A 12,518-nucleotide genomic window follows, 5' to 3' on the forward strand; every position below is an offset into this window, starting at 1 on the left:
GAAGCCATGAGGTCAATAACACACAGTAAAGTACATTCACTGTAACTTCATAATTCTATTTTTGGAGAGCTGTAGTACAGTGGGCTAATGATTTTTGCTAATTTTAAATACAGTGAAAAACATGAATTCAGGCTTTTACAAATATTTGTCAAATGCGTATGTCACAAAAGTATACAAAGAAAGAGGTAATTAATAATGGACTTTCCTGCTAGCAGATATCGCATTGTTACAAATGTTATAAACGCAAGATACTGATGACAGATCATCTAAAAGATTGACTGGGGAACATTAAATAATACAGTTGAGTCATTTGCCCACTAGGCTCACACACCATGCCTGTGGGTGACTCGTGTGTACAGTTTTTGCATCTGTGGCAGGGGATGCTCTGTCGTACCCCTCTGTACGGGGTACAGTGACAGGCCGCCTGGGGTGTTTGCCTGTAGAAGTGTGTGCATGCTGCTGAGACTGAAGGGAGGGGAAAAAGAGAGAGCGAGGGAGAGAGAACGAAAGGGAGAGGGAAAGGGAGGCAGGGAGGGAGATAGTGAGAAAACAAGAGCATGTTTGTCACAGAGTGTCTAGGGAGTAGCTCTAACTCCCAACAGCTGACTACATGACTGCTCAGATGTTTTTTATCCTATAATTTGGAAGTAGCTTTCCAGAAGGAAACATGGTGGTGGCCACAGTTATTGACATCTGACATCCTATTTCACTAAAACGTAATCATTACACTTTTTTTCCCCTAAAATCTTACCTAGTTTGACAAAAGGCTCTGCGATGGCACTAGCAGGAATCCCATCCCATTCATTTCAAAGGAGAATTTGAGAAAAGGTTTGCCGCTAAAATATGATATAAATTGGTTAATGTTGATGTGTAAAATTTTCGATTTTCTGGGAGGCTTTAAAACGACTTTGTAGTCCATATAGAACTTATTTTCTGTCGGGAACCCCATCCAAAATAATAAAATCTAAACGACGATGGTGATCCTAGTTTGAAGCCACGACTTGGTTTGGTCCTGTTATAGTCCCAGTTTATCTCTGGTCTAGTCCAGGTTTACGTTCAGGTTTAGTCCTGGTTTACTCCTGGTTTACTCCCAATTTTGATATGTGGAAGTGTAAACGCACCTTTATGATTTTAGTTTCTTGTTAAAAATGGGCAGTAGATGTGACATATTAAAACCAGTCGGTGTGGTTCCCTCATTTGTCTAACACTTCTTCTGAAACATAATTGTTATTTATAAAGTTCCCAATTCACTTTTTGCTGTCATTCTATTTATTCATCTCATTCAATCTCATCACTAGACCGATCTTCTGCATCACTCCGTCCGTTCTGCCCTCTGCAATGCTTGGCAGGCTCCCTTTTTTGCCCCTCCCCTCCCCACTGTCCCGGGACACGGCTGCTCCTGGACCCCTGCCCTGCCCCCTGCCTGTGTGGGGGGAGTATCGCAGAGTGTTGGGAGGGGTGGAGGAGCGACTGAGGGGTACTCTGGTCTTGGAGGTGTGATGGGGTGAAGGGGAGTGGAGGGCTACAAGCTGCTCCTGAGCGCGGGACAAAGCTGTGGTTAGCTCCTCTCTCTCCTCACACTCTCTCCGCACTGTCTCCTCCAGGACCGCCACCTACAGGCACAGATAGAGAATGCAGGGTAGTGGTTGGAAATGTCAAATTGAACAAAAACTATTCAAAAGTTTAAAGATGCACTTTGTAACTTTTCTGTTAGTCGTCATGGAGATGATATTACTTTAAATCAAATGTTGCATAGTATGGCGTTAAACATAGCTTGTATTTATTCAATTAGGCGACAGATTTTTTATCGCTCAAAAATGAATAAATGAACAAACATGTATTCTTATTGTGACCAACCTTGCCAGTCCACAGCACTGACGCGTAATGTGCTCAGGTCTGTCTGCCATGAAAGTAGATAAGTTTAATGCCATATTGTGGAACATTTCAGGTTAAGCAACATCATCTCCATGGAGACAAGCAGATGACAGACACTCCACTAAAAAGTTATAGTTTACCTTTAAAGAGATGATGTATTTATTTATTTACAATTTATTTTTTTAATTTTAATTTAAAGTACATTGTTGGATGTACTAAGTTATTCATGTTTAGTACAAGATCTCGGGTAAAACTGGAATACCTCTAGTGTTGTTGGGTTTATTCTTATAGTATTTGCCAATAATATAGTTGTCAAATTTAAGAATGCCTAAGCAACAAGCATATTCATTTTGTAATTAGGCAATTAGGAAGGTTGTACAAGAAAATATCTCAGTGTATTATTATTATTATTATTATTAGTAGTAGTAGTAGTAGTAGTAATAATTTACTACGTTAAAAAGTCATAAATATAAGACCAGACAAGCCAATTACAGAATATTGAAATGAGGAAATCTTAGGTTTCAGATTCAGTAATAAATTAATATGCTTTTAAAAATCATGTCATGAGCAGCAGGAGAAGCAGCTTTTTTTCATTGACATAGATTAAATATTTTCATGTTTAATCTATGTCATTCATACTACTTGTGTCAAACGCATTCAATATTTTAACTACTGGCCATATTACACAGTGAGTACATATAGAGTAGAGCTGAGCAGTCCCATCTCCTGAGGGTTTTTGTCCCCTGAGTTATTAGCATCAGTTTGTTTGGTGGAGAGAGAACAGCAGGTCAGTGAGAGCAGCACAGTGACACACACTGGCACAGTCAGACAGGCTCGGTCAGAGAGACCCCACACAGTCAGGCTGATCCAGGAGCCCACTGTGCAATACACACACTACACAATCTACACACAGAACACAAAGTACACACAAGTATACACACAGTACACAAACTACACGCACTACACAATGTACGGTACACACAGTACACAAAATACACACACTGCATAATGTACACACAGTACATAAAGTACACCCAGTACACAATATACACAAAACTATAAACACACTGCACACTATACACACACAAGTATACACAATACACACACCTCAATGTACACACAGTACACAAAATACATACAGTACACAACGTACTGACAAGTATACACACAGTACAAACTATACACAAAACTACAAACACGCTGCACAAACACGCTGCACAATAAAATACAAGCATACACACTACACACACTGCACAATGTACACACCATACACAAAATTCAGACAAGCATACACACTGTACACAATATACAAAAAACTATAAACACACTGCACAATATGTACACAAGTATACACAATACACACTACACAATGTATACACAGTACACAAAATACAGCCAAGCATACACACAGTAAAGAATGTACACAAAACTATAAACACACTGCACAATATACACACAAGTATACACAAAGCACACATCGCATAATATACACACAACTCTATGTATGCAGGACACAATATACACACAGTACACACACATACTAAGTAACAGACTTGATACTCAAAACTGATTCTGATACTACAATGATAATAAAAACACTCTTTATTTAGACAATAGAACACCATTTTAATTTTAAGTTGTGCTATTGTTATTGTTGTAATTTCTATCATAATTTCTATCTTATTGTTATTCATCATATCATTTTGTTAGAATTAAATTTAGCCTACAAACCGACCCGTGTTGCACTGGATGGTCTCTAGCTGTAGAGAACAGTCAACAAAACATTAGGCCTGTGCATCACAATTAGAAGCAACCGACAGTTTATGGTTGTACGTGTGTGTGCTCTCTCAAACATTTGGCAGTACACATGCCCTTGAAATGTTCTGCATTTATCATCCGACTACATCTCCAAATAAAAGAAGTATGCCTTGAGTATGTTACATGTTATGTTTTTCAGTGGACTAGTTTGATCCCCTTAATTTGCTCCACTCCATCTGATATTTAGGCATGGCATCGTACTGTAGTATTTTGGAGAAATACTGCAGTACGATTTTGAATTTCATCAATATTAAAGCAAAACATACAAAATGGAAATATTTTAATCTAAGCAGCTTTTTGATGGAGACTCAGGTTGCTAGGTTGCCGTGACATGTGTATTTGAAATGTAAAAAATGTGATTCATTTTTATAAACACAGATAAATGATGTTTTGTTGATATAAGAATTGCAAGTGCAGTCTGAATTAAAGTATCCAGTATGTGGAAAAAGATGTATGAGAAATCACTTTTTATTAGGGCTTTTTATTAGCGCATCCCAATAACAACATTCATTCCAACAGTGTTTATCATGTCATTGTTTAGCATCAAACACATGTGGAGTGCTAAGTGTAAAGTTACCCACAGAACTGCACAAATACAACTTTATAATGCCATTTGTAAGTTTACAACTAAATATGTTTTTTGTCTCTTTTTAACCTCCTGAGACCTGGCGTCCTCATATGTGGACAACACGTTTTTGGCCTGTCTAGGCCACAGTGCAAATTATTAGATGAAGAATAACAGCATACAAGAACAGCAACAATGTAAATAAATTATATATATTCATTTTTAACAGTTTAGAATGTTTAGAATATTTTATTTTATTTTTTTTTGTTTTTCTTCCTGCTCTTGTCAGCAGCTCTTCACATGAGACACATTGTTCCAAGAGGCACAATTGTTGTTTCTCATTTTGTTTTTACATTCAGGACAAATGTTGCTGTGTTCAGGGTCTTAATAAATAGTTTTTGCAAATCATTATTCAAATGTTTTATCAAAATGAGTAAAATGTCCACATATAAGGACATTTGATTTACATATTTTTTTCTCAGAAACTACATAATGTAAAAAGATAATTCTTGAGCTCGGATCTCAGGAGGTTAAAAATCAAATATTGCTCATCTTCAAAAACACCAAAATATAATATATACTTTTTAGAATAATCTGCCCACCTCTAGTTACTACTCAATTGATATTATTCAATAATTACATAACACAACTCAAATCGAACATAGATTAAAATAAGGACCAAGTCTAGTCTGGGAATTAAACTCAGGACCTTCTAGTTGTGAGTCAACCACTGTGATGACCAGATTTCTCTCTTTTTTTAAGCATTGATTCCTCATGTATTATGCATTAGCGCAATCATCACCACCTGCTGTCGAGTATATGAGGGCTCGGCAGATGACACTCGGAGCCAGACCGTCCGTGTGTAAACGTGAATGTTCCAGCTCAAGTTTGTATCCTGTTACCTGCCTACTCGTGTCTTACCGGATTTTGCTGTTTCCCAGATTCCTGCTCCCTCGCTCGTTCCTGCTCCTGACCCTGCGCTCCAGCTCCGGTACAGTCCACCCCATGTCTTCGCCTCCTGCCCTGTCTTGGTCTCCGGCCTGCTTCCTGTCTCCTGCCCTGGCTCTCGCTCTCTGGATTACTCCTGCTCGGCCCTCCCTGGTCTCGTCTCCGGTCCTGTCTTGCTCCGGCCCTGGCTGTCTCCGTGTCTGCTCTGGACTACCCCCGCTCGGCTTGCTCTGCTCCCGTGCCCGATCCTGTCCTCATCTGGTCCTGGTTTTCCCCGTTCCTGCTCACCACTCCGCACGCCTGGTTTGCCTCCCGTGTGTTTGATGAACTATTGACTCTTATTATTCCACAAACTGTTAATAAACACTGTAAAATTGCCCCAAGTCTGCATTCCTTGGTCCGCTCCTGTACCTGCCGTTACGACAATGTAATACCTATTTATTTATGTTATTAGTATTCCATAATTTGCGTATTTATATATATTCGTATATGGTATATTTTAGTACATTGAACATGAGGCCTTTTTAGTTCTAGGTGAGACTGCATCCATCTGTGAGTCTCCATGCAGTGCAATGTGAGCCTATGACGACTGCCGGTGTATCCGAGGTGTGCTAGACGTGCTCTATCCTCACAACGAGAGAAGATGCTCTGACCTTTGACCTCTCGTGGCACAGGGCGGCCATTAGTTTTCCTGACAGTCACTGGTGTGGATTTGTACCATCTTGGAACGAATCGTATGTCGTCTAGTGTTACAGTTAAGTACACTTCTCCAAGTCATGCGCTGCTGAAAATAAGATATGGGAGATCAAGTTATTTTGTAGCACTCTGTAATAACTGCACCCTAATAATGTTGTTGAGGGGCCCACTAGCTGACATGTTTGCCTGGAATATTCTAGAGTATGGCATTATGTTATTGCATATTCAATTAGAGGTATTTAAAAAAAAAAAAAAAGCATTTTTAAATGTGAGCAGATGTGACCTCCTTGTCTCTATAGAGATATCCAAATTTAATGTCATATTGTGGGACACAGTGCACCTTTAAGAATGATCAGGTTTAGTAACTGCTTAATTAAAGGAAGATTAAGATTTCAGGTTAGGACATTAATGAAGCAGTTATTATGCCTGAACCATTCTTAATACACTATTGGCAGAATGACCATGTATTTTTTTTAATCATACCTGGAGTAACGGTCTGTTTTATTTATAATATTTGCGCATGTCCAACTGATTGTGACCAAAGTTTCAATATTTAGAAGAAGTGGTGTTGGGAGGATCACTAATAATGGAGTTTGTTAAAAAAAAAAAAAAAAATCTGTATTATACATGTTGTAATTTGCTTTTACTGAAACTTTTTTTTTCTCTTGCTGTATGAATAGAACTTGTTCTTAGTCACTTGGTGCTGCAAAACATAAAACTAGGAAAGAAAGTTCTAATGAGAGCAGAATGTATGATGTCACAGGCCTCTGCACTCAAACATATGGCCATTGGGGAAGTACACATAGTTTTGGACAGTTGTAGACCACAAAGCTGCCAATTAACTCAATTTACACTGAAATGTCTAAACTGAGTAGAAACAGTAGACAATGCTAGAAAAAGGCTATGTACACAGCTTAATAGAAAAAGGTAAAGGCTCTGCCTCCTTGACTTCAGATTATTACTTTGTATAAAATACTCAGCAATATGGCATTTAACTTATCTATTTCCATGGAAACAAGCAAGTTACAGGCTGTGAACACAGGAGAGACGACCCTGCACAGAGAATACATTTTGAAGGCATTCATATCTATAAAAATCACTTGTAGTTGAAAAATGCAAGATATGTGTTATTTAATACTGTGGAACATTCCAGGGAAAGCAATAACATTTTCACCATCTAATTGTGCGTTTTATTGTCTGATAGTAAGCGTTAGCATCGTAGACTGTATAAACAAGTGGACTAAGTGAGTATGACGTCACCCATAGCGTTCGGCTCCAGTCAAATGAAGCTCATCGACACTAGCAGTTATAGGGGTTCCATATTAGGAATTCGCAGGTATCACAGCAACCAAAGAGCCAATCTGGAGTAAGACTGTTGAAGGTAGCGAGGAGCCCGGACTTAGCAACGCTGTCAATCAAACCTGTGGCTAATGCTAGCAGGAGCGACTGCGGGGAAAGAAACTATGTTCATGTATATACACAGTCTATGGTTAGCATGCTAATAGTTGTTAGCTTTATCAGTTTAGTCTCTGAGATCTGTAAAAAGTGCTTATAAACTCATTGTGGTGAATAATTATGATGATCAGAATGCATAAGTAGTAACTTTGAATCACTGCAAACCATATAAAATGAACTAGTTCTGTTTTTCATGTTTTAAGTACAGAACTTTGTGATATATGAGTGTATTTTAAGTTTTTCCTCAGTACCCACTCTACACATGTATTAAGTGCTGCGTAAGTGACATATCCCATTTACAGCCCATCACACCTTGTGCCCTGTATGCCCTCATTGTCCATGCGGGCGTGACTACATTTCCTCCTCCTCTCTGTTACCGTGAGAGGGAGTGTGCTTCCTGTGTGTTTGTGCAGGCATGCGTCAGTCCCTATGGTCACATGTGTTTTATATGTTGTGAATATGTTGTGCGTGTGTATGTGTGTGTGCGTGTGTGTATGTATGGAGAGGGGGAAGCCATCATTAGGGGCCCCGTCAGCAGGATTATAGGGCTATTAGGTGGAAGTCACACGCACACTGGAACTTGTGTAATCTATGGTATTTAAAACTCATTCAACAGTTTCAACAGTACAGCAACAGTAACAGACAACTGAGAGAGGGTTATATTAGGGATTTGATTTGGGGTTAGATTCTTAGCCAGAAGTCTACACTCGATAAAAAAAAAAAGTCACCATTAGCAGAACCAAATATCCCGTCACCATGGAAACTCATGCATTCCCTGTAATTCCTCTACAAACATGTTCGTAAATGCATGTGATTCTTGTATCCATGGATTTGCAGTAGTCCTCAGTTCAACAGTCCACACACAATTAAAATGTAAAAATTATTTTGAATGGGGAATAGTCCTCACAAAATCTTTATCAGGAAACCCATGAATAGGTCTAATACCTTAGATTAAACTTTGGAAATTCAATGGTTAATATTATGTAGTAAGATCCAGAGGGACGGACAGCTCTGATTGGTCTTTCGAAGTGATGAAATTTTGGAACTAGGTCATAGTTTATGTTAGGAAATTGGTTATGGTTAGGGTAAGGGTTACAACATGTAAGCACTAACTAATGTAAAATATTGTTGCCATGAAGTAAATGTAAAACAGTCAAACATATACATATAAATAAGTGATTTATCTTTATCTTTTTTTAATTGCATTTTTCTGTTCTCCTGCTGTTCTTGAACTGTGCAACGCATGTGCAATACATTATCAGATTGAGATTGAGGTTCAGATTCAGAAAACTTTATTGATCCCAGAGGGCAATTCATTTGCAGCATTCTCCGAGCAGTTCTCACTCTAACATACACGCAAACACACAGTGTGCCAGTCCATTACAGTTTACAGTGGAACTCAAAGCACAATATAAGAACATACATAAAAAACAGTGCAAAACTTCAAAAAACACTACCTTTAGAATTTAGCAATTTAATAGCTGAGGGCACAAAAGAATTTGAAAAACAATTTGTTTTCCTTATTGGAGCATAAAAGCGACACCCTGAAGGCATCCTGATAAAGTCAGGAGCCAGAGGATGGAGGGGCTGAGCCAGGAGACACTTGGCTTTGCTCAGCACCCGCTCCTCCCACAGAGAATGCAGCTCCCTCTGTTTAACCCCTGTAATTTTTGAGCAGGTTTTAACAATGTTCTGCAGTTTATTCTTATCCTTCAAGGACAGGGACTGAAACCAGCACTATCACTTAATAATATAATATTCAAAGCAAATGGTGTGAAGACATTGCTATTTAATTAGTGAAATATATATTTTGGATTAAACTTGGAAAATGATGAACTGAAATCTGGTTAATATTCTTTTTTGCAGTGTGGCGGTGTAGATTGGATACAAATACCATCCCTCTGATCAAACTTTTAATGCAGACAGTCTGACCTTGTGGGTTGTGTGCGAGCACCGTGTTGTTAGCAAAAGGTCAAAGGTCATAGATCTTTTCCTCTCAGAATGACCTTTTACCTCCTGTCTGGTCAGAGCCATCTGCAGTCGAGGCGAAGGCAAAGGAGGGGGAGAAGAACGATTCCAGTGGTTTGGGTACTGTGTGTGTCTCTGTCTGATTATGAGCCATTAGTATGAGGAAGCAGAAAAAGTTCAAATACAGAAGTAGACTGGCAAATTATAGACAAGCAGTAAAAGGAATGAATTATACTGTACAATATGCACGATATGATGATGAATTGTTTCTTTCTTTTTCTCTTCTGAGAACTGGTGAATCGGAAATGACGAAGACAATGTGAGTTGGACACATTAGATTCGGTTTGTTTATTAGTATTCATAAAACTTAAATAACACTCACTTCCCTTAATCAGACACCAACCGTAGATTTGTTTTCTTGCAATTTAAACAGAAATAGTATGAATTAAATGTCTTTTAAAAGAATCCAGTGTGGAAATGGATTTAAGAGTAGAGGCTAAATCATTCCAGAGAGTGATAATTGTAATTTGGTCACAAGTTAATCTTAAGTCAATTTAATAAAATTACAAAATTTAACCCTAAATGTTCTCTACTCTAAACTTTAAATGTCAAGTGCTTTGTCTGGCTCTTTGTATCACATTGACTTTTCTTGATCATTAAGAACGTTTGATTTCATAAAGCTGGTCACATACTTGTGGAATGTTGTTGTGTTGTCAAAAATAGTGAATAATAGTGAATAATCATAAACTTATGATGTTTCTTCAAACAATAATCAAAATTCTAAAACATGACATAATGATATTTGTAGAGTGGGTGGTGAGTAACATCGTCCACAAAGAGAGAGAGAACTAAAAGGCACTGTAGGCATATTCTTTTTGAAACTAATGCTTTTCTGTGTAACCTTGTGAGCGTCTGTGAGAGTAATAAAGTGTACTACCTTTGAGATTTTTTTCTACTTCAGTGAAAAGGGGTCGTTCTTTCAATCTAACACCCAATGATCAAATCCCCACCATCGGAAAACCAGGAAGACATCACAAGGTCAAGATCAAAAACCTCATTATCTGGCACCCGCACACACTCACGTCCACAGATCAATACGAGCTTTATAAAGGAACCAGTTATAGATTCAGGAGCAGATAAAAAAGAAGGAGCAGAGTCTACAAAGATATTTCAAAATAAGTCGGTTGAAGGGAGGGAACGGTTTGACTGAGTTGAGCGAAAGACATATAAGATGTTGTTTGTTATGGAAGAGGCAGTAGGGCACCTTGAACTGATGAGAGGAGCCATCTTGGGCAGGCTACAAGGCGCCAGGAAATGCCAGGAAATCCGGACTGTCTTTGTCCAATTTAACCAGATTTTTGAAAATGCATGTAAACCCAGTGAATACAACTACATTTAGATGTCTTGGTTCAAATCTCAAAGATCCCATAACCCAGTACTCAGATGTTCACGGCATGTGTCCGATCATGCTAGGAGAGGCATTCAACTGCACGAGGTAAGAAACAGAAGAGAATATTAGACATGTGTTTGGATGTGTACTCACTTATTGTTTTGATCTATGTGAAAAGTAAAGTGAAAGTAAAAATAAAACATTGCCTGAAAATCAAATGCACAATGTAAATGAGATGCTGCTTATCTATGTCTGCCAGAAGTGTGGTTATATGTAATAAAGTAAAAAATAGCTGTAGCTGTTTTTATTAGCAAGTACTGCAGCCTCAATGCCTCTTTACTGTCCATTTGGCTGTTTGGCCTGCATGTAGACAAGGACAAAAGTGGTCTAACAGGCTTTGGAGTAAAGACAATTTGAATTTGGTTGTTTATCGCACTCGGAGTCCTCTGTGCATGTAAAAGTAGAGAGTGGGTGGGTCCATGGTGAAGCAGGAATGGAGGAGATGTGAGCCCAGAGACAGAAGGCCAGCAGAAGACACACAAGAAGAGGGCAGTGACTTTCAGTTAATCTAGACAGAGATATTTCATGTATTAAATTACATAAGTGCACGATCTGGATGGACAAGTGGGAAGTATTATAAGAGTAAAAGGGTAAAATTTTTTTACTTCTTTCAGCTGTCGTGTTTTGGCCATACAACATCAGTCTGTTTAATGTTGATGGATTACATGCAATTCACAATACAACATTTGATGACTGCTTTGTACATAAAAGAAAAAAAAAGTTTTGGGACCCACAAGCTTCAAGTTTTATATTAACCTGATTGTATCATCTTAAAAATCTGAAAAACATAACTAGTTCATTTTAAACAGTTTGCAGCTGTTCAAAGTAATTACTCGTTTTACATTATATTCCTAGCTTCATCACAATTCAAGCATACAAGTTTTTCCACAACTTTGAGAGGCAAAAGCGGAGTTTTGTTGTGACAGCACACAACTGTCTCATTTTGACCCTAAGCTCTGTTTTCACAATATATCTGCCCGGGGAAAGACAAATTTACTTTGCATGAAAAAATCCCTTTAATAGCAATAGCAAACTATTACAGTAGGCAGTTGACTGACTTTGGCTGCTAATCTGTGCTTACAAAAAAACCCAACCTTTTTCACAAATACCTTATTGACACACTGCATCGGGTAAAAGGGCATTTTCTAAAGGGCTGATCTAGGAAAAACATACACTGGTAGCAGAAATCTGATACAGCGTTCTAGGAGTCTTATAATTTGTCCAGTCAGAAAAAAGTTCCTGGAATTAGTCTTATCTGCTATTTAAGCTAAATTGACCTTCCTGTTTTAAACCAGTTAGTCACCCACCCACTTCTCCTTGGTAACACATCCATAACAAAACTCTCAATATGCCCACTGTGCTTCCTGTGTTGGTTTATAAATGACTTTAGCTCTGTCAGTATTCCGTTCCCAGTTGACAGCACGCAAACACTTCCTCCTCACTCCTTATAAGAACATCGCAGCGCACGCTTCTCCTGTCTCCTCTCTCTTTTATCTGCCCAGGTCCCTTTTAGTCCAATCTAGCACAAGAATCAATCACGGCGCACTCGGCTGCCAAAGCAAATAAGAGCTGCCCGTCTTTCCCAGTCACTTCCTACCACATTTCAAGTCCGACTAAATTTAATCCACTTTTGTTTGGATAGCATTGACATACCAGCGGCATATAGCGAGCAAAAAATGTGGGAGGAAAATCTTTTTGAAGAAGTGGATTGTTTTAACTGTGAGACAATTCTTCAAATGTTTT

The 12,518-nt window shown here is 38.5% G+C and overlaps 1 protein-coding gene across 1 annotated transcript in view; it reads right to left on the reverse strand.

Moving 5' to 3' along the window:
* Positions 1-1,265: 1,265 nt before the first annotated feature.
* Positions 1,266-12,518, reverse strand: part of lekr1 (leucine, glutamate and lysine rich 1) — a 77,682-nt gene continuing 66,429 nt past the window's right edge. Inside the window, exon 10 of the mRNA XM_055226205.1 lies at positions 1,266-1,613. Within this exon, the coding sequence (XP_055082180.1) occupies positions 1,266-1,613 (348 nt within the window). The remainder of the gene's footprint in view (positions 1,614-12,518) is intronic.

The sequence above is a fragment of the Periophthalmus magnuspinnatus genome, chromosome 13 (assembly GCF_009829125.3).
Source record: "Periophthalmus magnuspinnatus isolate fPerMag1 chromosome 13, fPerMag1.2.pri, whole genome shotgun sequence".
NCBI lineage: Eukaryota > Metazoa > Chordata > Actinopteri > Gobiiformes > Gobiidae > Periophthalmus > Periophthalmus magnuspinnatus.